The 20,347-nt window shown below is 43.0% G+C and overlaps 1 protein-coding gene across 2 annotated transcripts in view; it reads right to left on the minus strand.

Annotated features, from left to right (window-relative positions):
• Positions 1-20,347, minus strand: part of WNT7B (Wnt family member 7B) — a 124,186-nt gene that overhangs the window by 14,015 nt on the left and 89,824 nt on the right. For both annotated transcript variants that reach the window (XM_035137569.3, XM_060275161.2), the window contains exon 2: positions 18,040-18,266. In XM_035137569.3, coding sequence (XP_034993460.1) covers positions 18,040-18,266 — 227 coding nt within the window. The remainder of the gene's footprint in view (positions 1-18,039; positions 18,267-20,347) is intronic.

Below are 20,347 nucleotides of genomic sequence, written 5' to 3' on the forward strand. Positions count from 1 at the left end.
TAAACACGGTTTTAACAATGGGTCCGTAAGTGACTGTGGAGGCCAATTCTGGATCCACACGTCCTTCCACAGTGGGGACATTGGTTTCCAGGCGGGAATTGATCACGGTGTGGATCAATTGTCATTCTCATCAAACCAGTCCTGGTGTTTCTTGGTTTGGTATCCAATAGTTTGTTCACAGGCTGCAATAATGGATGTTTTTAGCTTGGTCCAGTGTTCCTCAATGTTATCAGGGAATTCTGAAAGCAGATTGTGAGGGACAGGGGATATCGCGAAGTCCCTCCCCTCCTGAGTTCAAGCCCATCCCCGAGCGCAGGGGAAAGCAGGGAGAGTTCCGATTCCAGTGGGCAAGCAGGAAGTCGTGTCCGAGGCTCAGACAAGGTAGCGGAGCCAGGGTTCCAGGTGGGACAGGAAGGGGCAAGCAAGGGGGGCAGACCCATCCCCCCAACTCCGGAATTGCGCAGAAAGCGGAGAGGGAAGAGGATGGGTCTACCAAAGTTGTTATGTTGGAGAAAAACGCGCCAAACGCCATTCAGAGGTTCTGATTCAAGCTGAGAAGATGTGTCCTTGTAAATAGCATTGCCTTCAGCACTGTAAATACGCAGCACCAATAAAAGATAAAATGCAGAGCTGTGTAGAGTCATTACTCTGAAGTAGCCCACTCCGGCCACTGTGACACAGATGGTCCTTAAGAGTCGTTTGGAAGCAATTCCGCTTAATGGGGTCTTGAAGGGCTTGAGTGTTCATTTTGTGCCTTGGTTTCCTTCCTTGAAGCATGCGTTGAGGTATAATCTTGATAGCCATCATGGAGCATATTAGTCAGTGATTTGTCCAGCAGTCATCTGTGCTCATCATAGCTCTGGTAAGGAGCACATCATGGTGATCTTTAGCGCAGACAATAACATAGTCTAAGAGGTGCCAGTGGTTTGACCGAGGATGCCTCCATGAAGTTTAAAATTTATTTTTCTGGCGAAAGAGTGTGTTGGTAATAACAAGGTTGTGTGCTGCACATATCGTCAAAAGTAAGATTCCGTTCTGGTTGCTGTTGCCAACTCCTTCTTTCCCAATAGTCCAAGACCACAGATTGAAATCTTGCCCAACTCTTGCATTAAAATCACCCAGGAGGATAATTTTATCTTCCTTAGGTGTCTCTGATAGGACGGTATCCAGCTGAGAGTAAAAAAATTTTTTAATGTCTTCATAGGCATCCAGTGTTGGTGCATAAGTGCTTATAATAGTAGCCTGTTGGTTCTTGGAGAGCTTTATTCGAAGGGCTGAGAGTCGCTCATTAATGCCAGTAGGGTTTTTGGAAGACGCCTGTGCGTGAATTTGCTTTGTGTGTAGATCATAGCTGCCAAGTTATCCCTTTTTTACAGGGATTTTCCCTTATGCTGAATAGGCTTCCTCGCGAGAAAAGGGAAAACTTGGCAGCTATGGTGTAGATCAGTGCACGCTGACCAACGCACAAGGGGATGATCCAGCGAGTAGGGCAGCTGGAAACAGTACATCTGAGAAACAGATTTACCAAGACTAGACCTTAGCTTCTATTAATATACAATTAAATGGGCATTTGTAGCAGTGAGAATGCAAAAGATACAATTCCCTTTACTTTAAAAGAGGCAACTTTTTGCTTTCCCATGGCAGAGTAATTTACAGTTGTGTGATCTAGAAGTTATTTAAGTCTGTATGGCTCCTGCCTCCCAGGAGAAAAGCCCCAAAGATGACCAGCACAAATATCTAGGCATCTTATCATCCTGGATATTTAGGCCCCAGAAAAGTGTCTAAGTTCCTTACGTGGCCATCTTGGGAAGGATTGAAAGGCTATATTTAATGTTATACAGATCATAAATATTCACCGAAATCAAGTATGCCCTAAACTCTCAGTTGAGTTTATACCACCTGGAGCCTGTGGCATATCTGTATCTACATTTTAAAGATCTTAAGTTTAAACTTTGTGTTCAAATATATATCCAACAGGATACACTAAAAAGGTGAAAATTATTTAAAGGAACTGACACAAAATACCGAGGGCTGGTTCACTTTCTGCTGCTGCAGCAAGGATGGCAAATGGAGGCAGTCCTAGAGCCCTCCACCTGCTACAGGCAAATTTTATTCTTAGTCCGCACCTTTCTTATTGGATTTTGAAACTGTTAAAAGCAATCACATCTGCATATGTTCCTTTAAAAAAATCAAGGAGGGGTGCCTGATAGAGGGACTTCCTTTTACCTCCTATGAAACCTCTGTTTCATTGTGTCAGCAGTATGTGGAATATTGCCACTAATCCCTCCCCAAAGCAAACAAAAACGTGTTGTTGCAGAAAATCCTGTTGAGTAATAGGTCATTGGAATCCCAGCGAACTCCCCTGCTAAGTGCTTCTGTTTGAACAGTAGTTAATATTACAGTGCCTGCAGTAAAGTAACACAGTTGATCGATGGAGAAGAGAAAGCAAACAACGGGTGACGGGTGGTGGGCAGGCGGGCGAAGGGGAGCGTGAATGCAGCCTTCCTGAACTGCCAAAGGAAAATAAATGGGAGATGGAAGAGATGAGGGGGAGAAATGTGTTCATGCCTTGCTACCTGTGTCAGGATGTCATGGTGCATCAATGCACTAGCAAAAGAGCCCGATGGTCTTATTCAGAGAATGGCAGAGCAGATGCAGAACAGTGACATTATAGTAACACAGAGGGAACAATCCACTGGGAAGATCTCCTGTGCAAGGCTTCAGTGATGTCACCTACCCCGAATCGCAGAGAGCTGTGATTTGCACAGGAGACTGTCTCTTTGGCTACCTTTGTTCTTTTGCACTACATTCCATGGAGGAATCTTGCCCTTCTCTGATAGAGATGGAGGTTTTGCCCTCCTGCAACAGGAACAAATATGGGCAAGAAGTAAATTGACAGTAGGTGTCAGATACGTAAGAATCATGCCCAGTTCTAGCCTTTTTCACTTAGCATGCTAGTTGTGGTTGACTTCTTATGCGCTTTCACTTTTGCTGGGTGGGGGGGTCTTATTTGGCCTCTATTTAAATGTACTTTTTGTCTTGGGTTGTTCATAACCTCTGGCCTAAACTAGCAATAAGTTTCCTTTCAACCATAATAAAAAAGGTTAAAGCCACCTGTCCCTTTAAAACCAGGACTGTCCTGTTTTGGGGGTACATTGGGTTTAGCCCCCTATTTTTCCCGTTTTGAAGTCATAAAAATAAAAATTGGCATTTGTGTGCTCACCCCAACTTGCTTGTCTTGCCCCAACCAAAGTTGCTAGGTCTAAGCTACTATTCAACCCAGGCAGCAATCTGCCACTGATGCTCAGAGCAGGGAGAATATCATTGGGGCCACAACAGAATGGAAAGGCTATTATTTAAAGAGGGGGTTGCACATTGAATGTAATCACACCTTTAACATATCAACTGCTTTGGCTATAAAACTGATAGGTGAAGGTTCCCCTACACACGAGAAAGTTTGTAGGATGAAAAAAATCTCGAGTACTAGCACACTTTCTTAGGCTGCCTGGTGCCTGTCCCCAATATTAATGTAAAAAACCTCTGGGGTTATTTTGCTGGAAGTCTCCTTGCTGATTCCACGTGGTGCATGGGAAGCATTTTCATCCAGAGAGTTATGAAAAGGATAATTTGAAGTGCTTGGCCTTTAGGCCCCACCCCTTTAAAAACATTCATATTCCAAAATGCATTTAGGGTGGGGATGAGTTTATTTTTAGCTGCAAACTTGGAGTATAGCTGTCTGTCATTCTTGGCTTGACTGCCATAATATATGACGTAAACTAAAGTTAATGTACAGCCCTTGCATGTTTTTGTAGAACAAAATCACTTATTTTTCAGAAGACTGCCCAAATGCTCATATACATAATAACAAAAAGCATGCTATTTTTCAAAATCCCTGTATTTGGGGTACATTTGTGTTGCATGGGGTGTGTGTATGTGGTTTTCTTTCAAACTTTGGAAATGCCAGTTGTTGTTTTTTGGTTAAAGAACATATGGTTTACTAAAAAGAACGCATGTTAAGGAAGAGAGAAGAAAAGGAAGGATGCAACACATGTTACAGTGAATTTTAATTCTATGTTTAGCATTTGCCACTCGATGTAAAGAACCAGACTAGATTACCAAGCCTATCATCTCTAATTGTAGGGAAGAGATTTCAGCAGCACAGGAACCACAAGCAAATGCTTGAGCATTTTGAAAAGCAAATAGAACCTGCTAAAAGTGTATGTTTTGATGTATTTAATGTACAGCAATGTTTCTGTTTCATGTGTGTGTGTGATTCTAATCTCATTGCTTCTGGGACTAGTCATTTAGGCTGCAATTCTACGCACTCAGTGGGACTTAGCTGCAAGTAAACATGCAAAGGGCTGCGGTATTAACTTGTTACTGTGCAAAGCACCATAAAAACTGTGGAGCCATAAATAAACAACAATATTAGTAGTAATAAAAATAATAAGCCATGAGGCATCCAGACTTTCAGGTCTATAGATAGGCTGTGAAGAAATCAGGATTTCACTTGTTTGGCTCAGCTGGCTCTTGCAGCTTCAATTCATGTCAGAACACAGTAAAGTGCTGAAGGCAAACATTTTTCATCTTCTAGAGTTCAGAAGAGAGTTTGGCATAATTAGCTGCAAAAGGGCTGAACAAGGTATTTGGGGAAATCTGACAACTATCTGGCATGTGTCTAACTAGACTAAAGAGGAGGGTTTTGTTTTAGCTCTTACACTTCACAATAGAAACCTCACAATGTTCTTGGATCCAGGGATTTATGAAGTAAGTCATATGTCTAGACCAGCCTTCTCCACCTTGGTGACCTCCACAGATGATGATTGCCATCAATCTGAGTGACATGGGCTGATGAAAGCTGAATCCCCAAACATCTGGAGGGCACTAGGTTGGTGAAGGCTGATTTAGGCTGTTGCCTTTCAGGGCCCTTTAAACAAAATTGCAATGGTTTAAAAAACTAAATACGGGACTAAAAATGTTTTACTGAACTGAACATCCAGTTCCCTCACTTAAAATGGTAAGATATTTAACACTTGCAACTGAATCTAAAGTGCTTCAGGCAGTATTCCTATGCCTACTCAGAAGTAAGCTCCATTGAGATCGCTTAGACGTACTCCCCAGTAAGTATTGAAGTGTTATTGCTTTGCTTGCTTTTGAATTTGTCAGGTATCAAACATGAAACATTATATAAATGGTCAATGCTAAAGACCATTGCATGTCAATCAGATGCTATCAGATACTCTGTAGCGTTATATATGTCAGCTATCAATTACAGTAACAAATGAAATACTATTGCATATTCAACATCATCAAAATTTGAAATTAAATCTAATGTAATACCAAATGCAGATATCAATCTATGACATGCCTGCCTGGATATAGTGTTTGACTATGAAAAGGGACACCTGAGTTCAGGCCCCCACTTACTTATGAACTAGTCAGAAACTCTCAACCTAATGTACACTGCATAGTAGTTATGAGAACACTGTCCAGAAGGTTCAAATGCGGCCAATTATAGATGATTTTATTTAATAATATTTAAGAAGAGAATTCCAGGTAGAATTTTTAGAATTCCATTTATTTTATCTTGGGCCTTTTCAGGGTGGGGTGAGGCTTATCTTGTAGAATCACATTAGATTTGGTGTGTTTGTATTTCTGGTCCTCTCTACTTAATTCACGACACACACATATTTACCATTTGCATTCGCTTGACCAACATTTAAATCTCCACTATCCACAGCTGTGCCAACACTAGGGGGCCATTTTGTCGCCACCCCCTTCAGTCTCTGTTGGAAAGGGGCCAGGACCCCTGAATGCGGAGGGAGCTTGCTGTACACCTTATGCATGCAATATCATACACATCACACATTGTGCGTCCCAGCTTCAGTGGCCAACTCCTCCAGAGTGCTTGGCCTTCTCCAGAAGATGAGACGTCACTCGCGCACTTCTGTCTTGTCAGGATTCAATCTCAATCTGTTAGCCACCATCCATCCTCCAACCGTCTCCAGGCACTCACATAGGACCTTCACCGCCTTCACTGGTTCTGATTTGAAAGAGAGGTAGAGCTGGGTATCATCCGCATACTGATGAACACCCAGCCCAAACTCCCTGATGATCTCTCCCAGCGGCTGCATGTAGATGTTAAAGAGCATGGGGGAGAGGACAGAACCCTGAGGCACCCCACAAGTGAGAGCCCAGGGGTCTGAACACTCATCCCCCACCACCACTTTCTGAACACGGCCCAGGAGGAAGGAGTGGAACCACTACATGACAGGGCCCCCAGCTCACAAGCCCTCTAGACGATCCAGAAGGATGTTATGGTCGATGGTGTCAAAAGCCGCTGAGAGATCCAGCAGAACTAGGAAACAGCTCTCACCTTTGTCCCTAGTCCGCCGGAGATCATCGACCAGTGCGACCAAGGCAGTTTTAGTCCCATGATGAGGCCTGAATCCCAACTGGAAGGGATCCAAATGGTCCGCTTCTTCCAGGCGTGCCTGGAGTTGTTCAGCAACCACTCACTCAATCACCTTGTCCAGGAATGGAAGTTTGAGACTGGGCGATAGTTGGCCATATTGGCCGCATCTAAAGACAGTTTTTTAATAAGCGGTTTAATAACCGCCTCTTTCAGCGGGTCTGGGAAGGTTCCCTCACAGAGAGAAGCATTCACCAACCTGTGAAGCCCATCGCCCAGCCCTTCCCGGCTAGCTTTTATAAGCCAGGATGGGCAAGGATCAAGGAGACAGGTGGTCAGTTTCACTTGTCCAAGCAGCCTGTCCACATCCTCGAAGGTAACGGATTGAAATTGATCCCACACAACTTGACTAGACAGGACTCTAGCACATTTTACATCTATATGTGGGAGAGGGTTTATTGGTTTGTTTTCATCTTCATTTTATTATGTATTTTGTGTTCTCATTTTGTATTTTTATGTTGTGAACCACCCTGTGATGTTTGGATGAAAGGTGGCATACAAATTTAATAAATAAAATTTATACTACTGCTGCTACTAATAACATATGAGGCCACTGGGAGTGCTCATTAGGAAATTGGGAGCAGAGTGCCACCCTTAGGCTGATGACATGCAGTTCTCCTTCTTCACAACACCTGAACCAGGAGAGGCTGTGCAAGTCCTGGGCGAGGGCCTTCATGCAGTGGTGGACTCAATGAGGGCCAAAAAACTGAGTTTGAATCCTGGGGATGTGGAGGCTCTGTGGACAGTTGGTTCCTGTGTCTAGAAGATAGGACAGTTGCCTGATCTGGAGAGGATTGCACTCCCTCTAAAGTAGTTTGGGGTACGTCTTGAAACATCTTTGCCATGGAAGCCTGGGTGAGCCCTTTGGCTAGAAGTGCCTTTCACCAGCTTTGCGGCTGGTATAGCCGCTCTGCTTGTCTCTGGCTTGGGATAACTTGGCCACTGCGGCCCAAGCATTGGTAACCTCCAGTGAGACTGGATTACTGCAATACACTCAACGTGGGGCTGCCCTTGAGACTGGTTCAGTAGCTAATTTTAATGATTATTTTATATTGTGTTTAAATGTGTTTTATGCTTTATTGTGTACACATTGCTGATATTTTATGAGATGGGAGTATATAAATACTGTTATAAATAGGGAGGAAATGATATTATCCTGGATGCTACACTTTCCCAAGCCCAATATTTATATAAATGTTCCCCAACCTAATGATGATGGCATTAATACCGTAGATACTTGATGCATTACCATCAAGCTAGTGTTGTAACAGAGATTATCCCAATGATATAGTACCGTGTTTCTCATATTATAAGACATGTCTTATATTTATTTTTTCCTCAAAAAAACACACTATGGCTTATTTTCAGGGGATGTCTTATATTTTTCCTCCTCCTCCTGCCATGGCCGGCATTGCTGCTGCGCCTATCACTATGTCTTATTTTCAGGGTATGGCTTATATTCCTTGAATGCTTAAAAATCCTGCTATGGCTTATTTTATGGGTATGTCTTAAAATATGAGAAACAGGGTACCCTTTGCATGTTCCATGTTCAGTGCAGTGTTGCAGCCAATGGCTGTGCCCTTTAATGGTGCTATAAAGTGACTTGACACTAATATAATTTTGTTACAGTGTTACAACATTAGTATCGCAACGTGAACGGTGTAGAGTCCACATAGCTCACTGCTGTCTTCATTGATTGGCAGCAGATCTCTAGGGTTTCAGACAATAATATTTCCCATTCCCACCTGGAGAAACTGAAATGGACAGCTTCATCCCAGGGTAACAGCTTCTAAACTGATCCTGCCACTCTTTAAATGTTAGGTAAAGGTAAAGGGACCCCTGACCATTAGGTCTAGTCGTGACCGACTCTGGGGTTGCACGCTCATCTCGCATTATTGGCCGAGGGAGCCGGCATATAGCTTCTAGGTCATGACAAAGCCGCTTCTGGCAAACCAGAGCAGCACATGGAAACGCCGTTTACCTTCCCGCTGTAGCGATTCCTATTTAGCTACTTGCATTTTGACGTGCTTTCGAACTGCTAGGTTGGCAGGAGCTGGGACCAAGCAACGGGAGCTCACCCCGTCACAGGGATTCAAACCGCCGACCTTCTGATCAGCAAGCCCTAGGCTCAGTGGTTTAACCACAACGCCACCTGGGTCCCTTTAAATGTTACATCTGTGTTAATAAAGAGTTGTTACTTCACAGTTTGAGTCCCCCTCGAAGGAAGGAATTCTTCTTGGTGAGTCTCACAACGCACTCTGAACTATGTCTACTCAGAAGTAAGTCCTAATGAAATCAAAGGGGGGGGAGGGGGTTACTTCCAGGTAAGCAGGGTTAGAACTGTGGCCTTAAGAAATGCATGTAACAAACTGGAACCTTGAGCTTCTCATTATCTATCATCTTTTGCTTTCTTAGCAGTAACAATACCCTCCCACTTCTTCTTATCTCACCAGAGCCAAGATAATCTTTAGCTAGGCTTCTCTTTTCTCCATAAGAAACCTTGTTGTTGGTTTTTCCCTGCTTCCAGGCTGCCTGATGATAAAGCTGGAATTCCACAGCATGTATTGCGTTCTGCTGATTTACTGCTTCAAGGACAGCTAAACAGGAGCAGCACTTTGCTGCTCTTTCTGATGGTGCCTCTTAGCATTGCCCCAACTTGCTGGCTACCCGGGCCTGATGTAATGTGGCTGAAATAATTCCAACAGCCATCCTTCCTGACACACATATTTGGATAATTGGTATCTTTAGACATAGTCTGACTTAGTGGCTCTTTCAGAAGCTGAAAATAGGCTCTATCGGTAAAAGATAAATGCTCACATCCCCGTTTGTATTCATTTTAATGTCATGTAATGCCATTTTAGTGTAAGCCCCACCCCCACCCCAGGTGTCCTTTCATTTTGCACTCTTGTTTTCCCTAACAGCATAAAGAACAGTTTGGGGAGGAGCATTTTTGTCAGGAACATGAGCTGAGGGAAAGCGTTAACTGCCCACCCTGGGCACTAGGGTCTCATAAAATCATAGGGTTGGAAGCGTGCTTATGAGATAATCTAGTCCCCCCCTCCCCATCCCCACCCCTCCCCACCCCTTCTCTACATAAGTGCCTGGAAACTTCCATTTCACTGTATCTGAAGAAGTGTGCATGCACACGAAAGCTCATACCAAAATAAAAACTTAGTTGGTCTTTAAGGTGCTACTGAAGGAATTTTTTTATTTTACTAGTCCAAGGTGGGCAGGCTTCGGTCTTTGGAGATCTACTTTGTTTTTGTTTTGTTACTGGATCCTTGAAACCCATTGCCCAGAGCCTGGTGCAGAGGATAGACGTTTCAAATGAAATAATTTTGAGCCCAGAAATTTGTTTAGAGCACCAGAGCTGAACTGAGGTCCCAATCCTGCCTTACAAAAAGCCTGGTTAGCTTCTCCCCTGCCCACATTTCAATACGTTTTTGTTTGTTTGTTTGGTGTATGTCATTTTGATATTATTATTTCTATACAGGAGACAGGTTGCTTTGTTTGTTTGTTTGTTTAATTTGTGTACCACCCTTTATCCACAGATCTTGGGGCAGTTCACAACATAAAAATGCTGTCAGAAATCCTTGGCAGTTTACTACAAAGCACAAGAGTAAATTGTGATCTAGTTTCTGACCTCCACTGATCTAGTTCAAACTCAATGAAGAACCTGCAAAGCAGGATGCAACCACAGCATCCTTGAGCCATGAACCTCTGCTTAAATGCATTCTGCAAAGGGGAAGCCACCAGTTCTCAAGGCAATTCTCTTTCACAGTTGACCAGTTCATATTGTTAGAAAGTTCCTTTTCATGTTTCGTGAAGAACTGCTTCCCTGCAATCTCCATCCTTTGGCTCTAGTCCTGCCCTCTGGAGCAACAATGAAGAAATCTGTTTAACCATTTGCATGGAATGCCCATCAGGCTTTTGAAGACATTGTCATGGGCCCTCCTTAATCTTCTATTCTCTGGGATAAACATAACCAACCATTTGATCTGGACAGACCTTTCCCAGTTATTGCCCAAAATTTAGAGATAGCAGATCCAAGAATTTCCATTGTCTTCTCTATTTCAGCCTTGATACTGATCATCTGCTTTGGCTTGACCTAAAGACGCCACAGATTCTGTATGTATAAAGCATGTGCTCTGTGGCTGAACCTTGCCTCTTCCCCTTGCAGCACAGGTACAGAAATGTGTGAAGAGCTTCTCTATCTGGTACATGAATTAGACATGCTAAGTTTCCTGAGGCTTAGAACCTGATGCAAAGAGGGGCAGCTTATTAGGACTCAAGGGTGGCATCTGGTGGGAGAAGAGTACAGAATTTGTCATCATTTGATGACTTCTCTTTAAAGCAGCAATACTGACCTTTTTCTGCCTTCAAAACGCATACCCTCCAAGTGTCCCAATTTTCCAGAAATAGTTCCAGAATTACAGAAGCCATATCGGTTTCTGATTTGATCCTGGAATGTCCCTGTTTCCCTTTTTACTTGCCTCCACTTCTCAGAGAACAATTAAAAGTGATGGAGAGATCAGACGCATGCCCCCCCCCCCCAAATCCTGTCCTTTTTGGAAAGAAGAGACTTTGCTGTGTGAGTGTGGGTGCAAAAATGGAGTCCTGTTTATACTGCAAAAAAGTACATGCATCAAATGAAGGAAATAGTGAAGCTGGCATACAAAGCTCTTCCTATAAATTTGAAGGAAAATGTCACCAATCCACTTTAAATTCTTTAATTGCAATGCTTCAACAGCCAGCAATTTTTCAAAGAAATGCATGGAGTGTTCATTCCTTTATGGCAGCCTTACACTGGATTCCTAACCATTTTTACTCAGAAGTAAGTAAGAAGTAAGAATTCACTCATTTTACTCTTTGGTGTGTTCCTGCTCATTTTCACAGTTTCCATTGTTGTTGTTGTTGCTGCTGCTGCTGCTACCCACCTTTTCCCCCTGACTCAAGGCAGCTTATAGCTAAAAAATTATTTCATTCCATTTATCTGTGGAAGGTGTTGTACATGATCCCTTCCCTCACACATTTTTCTTTACAACAATCCTGTGAGGTAGGTTCAGTGGAGAGGCTGCAATTGGCTCAAGGTGACAGATGTATATGTGTATATGATGTCTATGTGTGCAGCAAGATCAACCGCGCGAAAAGCTTCCTGGTGTAGAATAAAGGTAAAGGGACCCCTGACCATTAGGTCCAGTCGTGACCGACTCTGGGGTTGCAGCACTCATCTCGCTTTACTGGCCGAGGGAGCCGGCATACAGCTTCCAGGTCATGTGGCCAGCATGACTAAGCCACTTCTGGCGAACCAGAGCAGCGCACCGAAACACTGTTTACCTTCCCGCTGGAGTGGTACCTATTTATCTGCTTGCACTTGACGTGCTTTCAAACTGCTAGGTTGGAAGGAGATGGGACAGAGCAACGGGAGCTCACCCTGTCTCGGGGATTCAAACCACCGACCTTTCGATCGGCAAGCCCTAGGCTCTGTGGTTTAACCCACAGAATAGGATGTCCTTATTTTCCACTGAGAAATGTTGGAGGGTATGAAAATATATTTATATGGCTGGTCCTTGTGTGCTTCAACCTACCTCTTTCTCACTGGGGGCCAAAATTCTCACTGGGGGCCAAAAGAGATCCATGACCTGCATCCTTGTGCATGAAATTCATATCAGAACCATGATACTGTGTGTCAACCTCCCCACCCCCACATACTATTTTCCCTGTGAAAAATGTCCCCCTTCTTAAAGCTCCTATTTGCTTTCATGGGAAACTTTGCATCAGGGAGAAACCTGTGTGCCTTCAAGGGCCAGATGCAGTGATGAGAGGCTGTATGGGGAGGCTGCTTGCTGTGGGGGGGGGGGGGTTGGCAGTGAGTGGAGCCATTCTCACTCACTCACTCACTCATTCTCTCTCGTAGACCGCCCTTCCCCATATGAGCCTTCCTGGACCCTGATCTTGCCATCTGGGGCTCTTCTCTGCATGGCCTCCTCTGCAGTCGCCCCTCAGGGTTCCCTGCCTTGCACCAAACCTGTCATTGTTTTGACATACTTTTGTTTTTTGAGATGTTTGGGCAGCACCAACAATATGGCTGTATTGGTAAATCTGCTTTTAATATGTTCATGAAATTTTATTATTTTATTATTTTATTTTATTTTACTTGGTAGTAGTGCTTATGTCCACATGTGTTACATACCCCCTTCCAGGTGTGGGTTGCCCACCTGTGCCGTACATGGATTACAACTATAATTCGCACATTTATGTGATGGTACCACCTTCACGTGAAAGGCATACACACACCAGCCTGTAACAATCACCCCTCCTTTCTTATGATGCAAAGTTTAGCACTCCTCTGCACTGTGTTTAAAATTGTCTTAATTTCTTCTCTTTATTATCGTCCAAATTATTTTGAGCTTCCATTCTTCATAGCTCACTCCCGCACCCCATACCCCCAATTACTGGAGTAAAAACAAATATATCAATATAGATTTTCCCATAATAAATATACAGATGTTTTATCATAAACATACCATCAACTTGACATTAACAGTAACCACTAACAAATAGTTAAATTACAGTGCCAATAATATGACACAATGACAGTATGAGGAAAAAATAACAAAAAACCGAATAAAAGTAATAAGAAGGAGAAGAGTGTTTCACATTAACCAAAAAGCTGTCTGAATTGGTTCAGGATTTCTTTCTGACTCTAATAATTTGAACCATATCACAAGGATACTGGAAATTCTGTCTTTGCATCCTGGGTGTATTCTGTGGTGGTGGTGCCTGCCCTGTGGAACGCCCTCACAACAGATGTCAAAGAGGAAAACAACTACCAGAGTTTTAGAAGACATCTGAAGGCAGCCCTGTTCAGGGAGGCTTTTAATGTTTAATAGATTGCTGTGTTTTATTTTTCTGTTGGAAGCCGCCCAGAGTGGCTGGGGAATAAATAAATAAATTATTATTATTATTATTATTATTATTATTATTATTATTATTATTATGTGGTGCATAGGAAAAAGTTCAGAATGCTGGGGTTTTTCGTCTACATGACACCAGGTGCAGGCTCATTTCACTCTAGCAATTAAGAGTTGGCTGAAAGCCCAGAACCAGATATGGGGCTAGCAACTGACCAGTGATTAAGTGTGAAACGTGTGTTTAGATATCTGAAACAGACAGCTGATAACGCTTTACGATTAAGCTCAGAAGGTGAAGAAAAACTGCAATGTTACTCGGACAGTGACTGAGCGAATTTGCCCGATTGCAAATCAGTAACAAGACTGGATCCAGCGCCGAGGGCCTTCTGGCAGTTCCCTCTCTACGAGGAGCCAAGTTACAGGGAACCAGGCAGAGGGCCTTCTCGGTAGTGGCGCCCACCCTGTGGAATGCCCTCCCACCAGAGGTCAAAGAGAATAACAATTACCAGACCTTTAGAAGGCATCTTAAGGCAGCCCTGTTTAGGGAAGCTTTTAATGTTTGATGGATTTCTGTATTTTAATATTTTGTTGGAAGCCGCCCAGAGTGGCTGGGAGAACCCGGCCAGATGGGCGGGTATAAATAATAAATTATTATTATTATTATTATTATTATTATTATTATTATTATTACTGGAAATCATGTTCGGAGAGTCATTGATAGGCTGGAAATCCAGAAAGCAAAATATTGTTAGTACTTCTTCCACAGAAGCCGAATATGGAGCTCTTAGTGATTTGTGTAATAAATTAGTATTCTATAAACAATTGTTAATGGCTCTAAGTATAAAATGTGACATGCCAATCCAAGTGTACATTGACAACCAAGCGTGTAAAAATCTAAGTGTTTCTGAAAGATTTAATTCTAGATCAAAACACATGTCAGTAAAGTACCAGAACGTCGGATGTAATATTCAAAGAAATATCATTACATTTACATATGTGGAAAGTGCACGAAATATTGCTGATATTATGACAAAACTGTTGACGTTTGTTATAATTTGGGATTGTGCGACAAAGTTGGTTAAAGAAACTCTGCTCATGCTCAAGAGTTAATTGCACAGTGAGAGCTGTGAGGGGGTGTTGGGGGTGCAGCTCATTTCACTCTAGCAATTAAGAGTTGGCTGAAAGCCCAGAACCAATAAAGAAGGTTGAGAGATCTGCCTGCAGATATGGGGTTAGCAACTGACCAGTGATTAATGTGTATGCCTATATAAGGCAGTGCTATGGGACCCAGGTGGCTCTGTGGGTTAAACCACTGAGCCTAGGGCTTGCTGATCAGAAGGTCGGCGGTTCAAATCCCTGTGACGGGGTGAGCTCCCGTTGCTCCGTCCCAGCTCCTGCCAACCTAGCAGTTCGAAAGCACGTCAAAATGCAAGTAGATAAATAGGAACCGCTACAGCGGGAAGGTAAACGGCGTTTCCATGTGCTGCTCTGGTTCGCCAGAAGCGGCTTTGTCATGCTGGCCACATGACCTGGAAGCTGTACGCCGGCTCCCTCGGCCAATAACGCGAGATGAGCGCGCAACCCCAGAGTCGGTCATGACTGGACCTGATGGTCAGGGGTCCCTTTACCTTTTACTCTTAAAGAAGCTGGTGGTGGTGTAGGGTGTTGGAGCTGAAGAGAACGGTTGTTAAGAGAAAGTTTAGAGAGAGAAGAAGTGTTTGTTTTTGAGTTCCTTTATCTGTATATATGCTGTACATAATAAACTTCGTTTAGTTAAGTCAGCTGTTAGTGACAGCGACTACTTCATTTTGTTTCATCGGCATTTGCAGCCAAGCTTCCAGCAGGAAGTCTGCACGTGCTCTGCAGTGGTTACTACAGAACTCTGCACATGTTCTGTGGACTTTAAAATAGACTTCAACAGTATTCAGTACTGAATTCGGCATCCATACAATCTTAGTTTTATAAAAAAAAAACCCCACCAAGTTTCTGACCTAATGGCTGTGAAGCTAGATTTGAAAGGCCAGAACTGGACATTACTCAAGTTGCATGGAAACCACCAAAACAACAGACTCATTTCTTTTCTGTATGGTAATGTGTAGTAATCTGAAAAGCATGATGCAGCGCCATCCTATTTCTCTGAGCTTAGTCCACTTTGTGATCTGCTCATTGTGGAGATAGGGAAGGGATGTGGCCTGAATTGTTGATGTTGTTGTTATGTTGTTGTTTTTTATTACATGCTGCTTGTGGAGGGTGTGGGAGAGGAGACCTGGAGTTGCTATCCAAAATATATGAGCAATGCTTGCTGTAACCTCAAAGGCAAAGGGGGCAGCATCCCATTGTCCTGTCCCAAAATTAGAAAAAATATATGAAAATAATAAAGTACGCCACACACATTTATGTAAAATGGGGGGAGCACATTTGTTGAGTGCATAATTTGCATGAATCGCAGAATTCGGATTTCCTTGACACAAAGCTTGGTTTGCCTGTATGCAAAATTTTAATTCTTTTATTGGCATTTACCAAGCTCTGATTACGGGTTCATCAAAGCTCCACATGGTCTTTGGTGGAGGTCTTTGCCAGAGACTGAAGCTGGGGCTTCAGAGTGGCTGGGGGAACCCGGCCAGATGGGCGGGGTATAAATAATAAATTATTATTATTATTATTATTATTATTATTATTATTATTATTATTATTATTATTATTATTATTATTATTCCTGCAGGCGGCAGATGTCCACTGCCACTAAACCATGGCCACTATGCTGCTGACTTCCCAGATGATAAATAGACTTAAGGTAGCAGTGGCTAATGCTTTTTGACCCAGGGACTATAGCCAACATTGGCCAACACTCTGAGGCCCACAAGACACCCACACCCAGAGAGAGAGAGAGAGAGAGAGAGAGAGAGAGAGAGAGAGAGAGAGAGAGAGAGAGAGAGAGAGAGAGAGAGTACACCCAGACAGACATACGTAAGCACACAGCCTCATTTCCTCAGCTGAGCTGTGGCGATGTTCACTCAAGTAATTTGGGAGAGGGCTGGTTTGCAGGTTCTGCCCACCCCAACACTGTGTTGACTTTCTTTTTCTTCTCTTTTTCCACTTCTTCCAAAATCTGCGGGGTCTTGGGGAAGGCAGGAAAAAAATTGCTTGTGGGGCAGAGATTAGGCCACCAAACTTAACTTAAAGCAATCTGTTATCACAGGAGCAGATCAGAGTCTAACCCTTAAATTATTCAATCAGTCTTTTAATCATAAATTACTGAAAATCTGCAGAACCTACATTCCTCTGAAGGTGTTCAAGAGTCCCCTTTCCCCAGCTATTATTATTCTTGTGGTTTCTTACCCCTCTACTTAACCTCCTGCTTTGGCTTAAGATGAACCTACAATCCCAAAGCAAAACACAGCTGAAATGCCCATGTTTAGTCTGAGTTTGGTTTAAACCATAAAAAGCCACCAAGCACCACATCAATCAGAGTCAGACATTTTTGGGAGTTCCCCAGGTTCACTGAACAAGTTCACAAACTTGGTGAATATTTCGGTTAATGTAGTCCAGGGATGGAAAAAAAGCCCAATTCTTACCAGAGATATAATCAACAGTTGTTCACCCTGAAACTTTGAATGTGAAGACCATCATCTTCCAGCAAACACAGCCATTTTCCATACTAGTACAATATTAGGTCCATGTTCACATGCTACCGGCATATTACCAACACACACAAAAAAGAAGAAAACCCTTCCCCATGATTGGCTCCAATATTGCCATGGCAATATGGAACCCCAAATTTGCTTCAAATTCATTTTTTAAAAATGTCTGTGGCAATTCTAAGGAAGCAGTCCAGTCAGTTACCAGTTCCAATTTCAAAATGAGCCCATGAGACTTGCAGATCACTACTAATATAGCATAGTGGAGACTCCAGGGCCAATTCACATGAATGGATATTTCTAATCTACATATGAATTGATGCCCTTTGCACCAAAAGGAAGAATCTAGGATGTTAAGAGAAAGGAACAGGCACTAGGACTACACAGGCTCAGTACTGAAGAGCTTTCTGGGGTAAAGGGAAAATACCTCACACAATTTAAAATAGGGTTCCTAAGGGTCTAAATTGCATATGTCCAAGAGTTATGCCACTTGGTTTCATTAATCTGTGCCAATATACTGACATTTGACTTTCCCACATTAACATGTTGGGACCCAGGTGGCGCTGTGGGTTAAACCACAGAGTCTAGGGCTTGCTGATCAGAAGGTCGGTGGTTCGAATCCCTGCAATGGGGTGAGCTCCCGTTGCTCGGTCCCAACTCCTGCCCACCTAGCAGTTTGAAAGCACATCAAAGCTGGCCACATCAAGCTGGCCACATGACCCGGAAGCCGTCTGCGGACAAATGCCGGCTCCCTCGGCCTATAGAGCGAGATGAGCGCCGCAACCCCAGAGTCGGGCACGACTGGACCTGATGGTCAGGGGCCCCTTTACCTTTACCTTTACATTAACATGTAGAAAGAAAGAAAGAAAGAAAGAAAGAAAGAAAGAAAGAAAGAAAGAAAGAAAGAAAGAAAGAAAGAAAGAGGATATCTGATCTATGATAGTTACATTTGGCATCTATTATATGCCTGTTAATATGCTTTTCCTCTCCAACATTACTTGAAGGAATCCCTTACCTACTCGAAGCTCTTGACCAAAGACTGTTTTCTCTCCCAGTGCTGAGCAGTTCCACCTGCCATATCGGAACTGGTACTGGCATTCATTGATCCCCATCTGGGCCCCTTCTCCGATCACTATTATGGCATCCGGACGGCTCTGGCAGATTGCTCGCTGCCGAGGGGCCAAGCCTGGGATTTTGTTGCAGATTATGTTTGCTCCTAAAGCCACCACAGATGACAAAGCTCTAAAGAAAAGCAGAGAAGAAGCATTAGAGCTAATGGAAGCCATTAATTCCATTTCCTTGATAGCATAGCATGCTGGACAAGGCAACTGGCTAAGAGCAAAAGGGCTGGAAGGGGGCTCCTATAATTACGCACACTTATCCCAACCTCTCTGGTCTGGCAGTGGGGCTGGAAACCTTGCATGACTTTCGGTAATGCCTAGTTTTGCTTGGGCCAGAGTTACCACATGTGCAATCTGTCTTACAAAACGTTGGCACTTCCAGCTTCTGCCTGTGATCATACGAGGGAATGGGGAGATGTGAGAAATAGATATTAAAAATCTGATTTGGATTTTTGGAAATCTTGCTAACTGAAGGGCAGATTAAGTTTAGTGGGCACTGGCTCCGCCTCGCTGCAAAATGCTTTCAAGCCAGTTCATCCCTTTCTAATTTTAAACCACAACATAAAAAGTAGGGGATGACTTTATTCAACCAACATTCACGCTCATTATTATAAACATGAGGTGATGAATGATTAATAGGAGCTTGTGAGCACAAATTTCAGAGTCAGGTTTTTCAGACCTGGAAAATGGTTGGAACTTTTCACAGAAGTGTCTCAAACGTTCAGACAGAGTAAACGTTATTTTCAATAACTGCAGCAGACACACATACAATTTTCATTAAAGTTTTTGTCTTCTGCAATATGCTATCTCAATGATAAACAGTTCTGAGGCTGCGATACCCTTAGCAAAGGGGAGCTGGCCCCTGCTGGAAACAAGTTGTGCTTCAAAATGAACCAGGAGGACTAAGCTATGGCTTTAACTCCAGAGCAAGAGATTGTGCTGCTTTATTTATTATTTTAAAAACTTATATACTGCTTTTCACTTATCTCAAAGCAGTTCACAATGTACATTACTTACAATAAATAAATAACAGAACATCCATATAGTCATATAATTTCAACAACTAAAGCAACCAGAACCAATAAAGTACTCAATAGTCAAGAAATGCTGTAGAAAACTAAAAGGCCTTTAATTGTCTGTGAAAGCACCTCATCGTCAGTGATCACCAGATCTCCATAGGGAGCTCATTCCATAAAATGCAATGTCTGCACTACAATACTATGAGCCTTGCAGTGGTTTCCATTCTAATATCCAGAGCTGAAGATCAAACAGCAGCACAGTGTTGGAGAGGAAGCTTGAATTGTAGAGGTGGCACTTAACTAAGTTTGACGCAGAACTGACCCATTGAAACTAATGGGGATCTAATGACTTCCCATCCATTACAGAGTGCTACAACAGATGTTGTTGGCTAAACTAACAAGTTTGAGAGCACAGAACATCAGACAGGACAACTTTTTGTTTAGATGGAATGTCTTTATTCAGCATTATAAGATAAGGTTTTTCACTAGATATGAGTCATGGGTACTCTCATTGCCCACACCATTCATGGCACCAGTGCTGCAAGTCCACCATCCATTAGCTACATGCAGCAAATAAAAGAAGAGAAAAAGCTTGCGGCAGAGACTGAAACACAACACAATATATGTAATGTCATTTTCAAGGTTGTGCTTTAGAGCAAGGCATCCTTGACGGACGCCTTAGCCAGGTAGAGACAAGGTGTGTGATGTGAACTTGAGGGATGTCTTATGCAACCTCTAAGCTTCCTTGTGCTTTGCGAAAAGTGAAAATGGGAGTGTTTTAAGTAGTGGAGTCCTTGGCCAGTCTTGGAGCCCTTGTATATTAGTACAGTGAACTGTGCAAATGCAAGTGTTGAAAAGTTATAGGGCACATGTTTTGGGACTACAATTCCCATCATCCCTGACCACTGGTCCTGTTAGCTAGGGATGATGGGAGTTGTAGTCCCAAAACATCTGGAGGGCCGAGTTTGGGGACGCCTGTTATAGGGAATAACCATATCCATTTTGAAGTTCCTTTTCCCAGCAGCAGGTTTAGGCATTAAAGAAATGCAAACGGAATATTAACATGTTCATTGTTACATTGGATTCTGGGATTCTTGGACCTGTTAAGGATTCAGATTGATGAGGCCTGGTCCTGGTACTCGCCAGGGCCTCCTGCAGACTGGCTTAATTGTTTTCATGCTTT

This window comes from Zootoca vivipara, chromosome 5, assembly GCF_965207765.1.
Source record: "Zootoca vivipara chromosome 5, rZooViv2.hap1.1, whole genome shotgun sequence".
Lineage (NCBI taxonomy): Eukaryota > Metazoa > Chordata > Lepidosauria > Squamata > Lacertidae > Zootoca > Zootoca vivipara.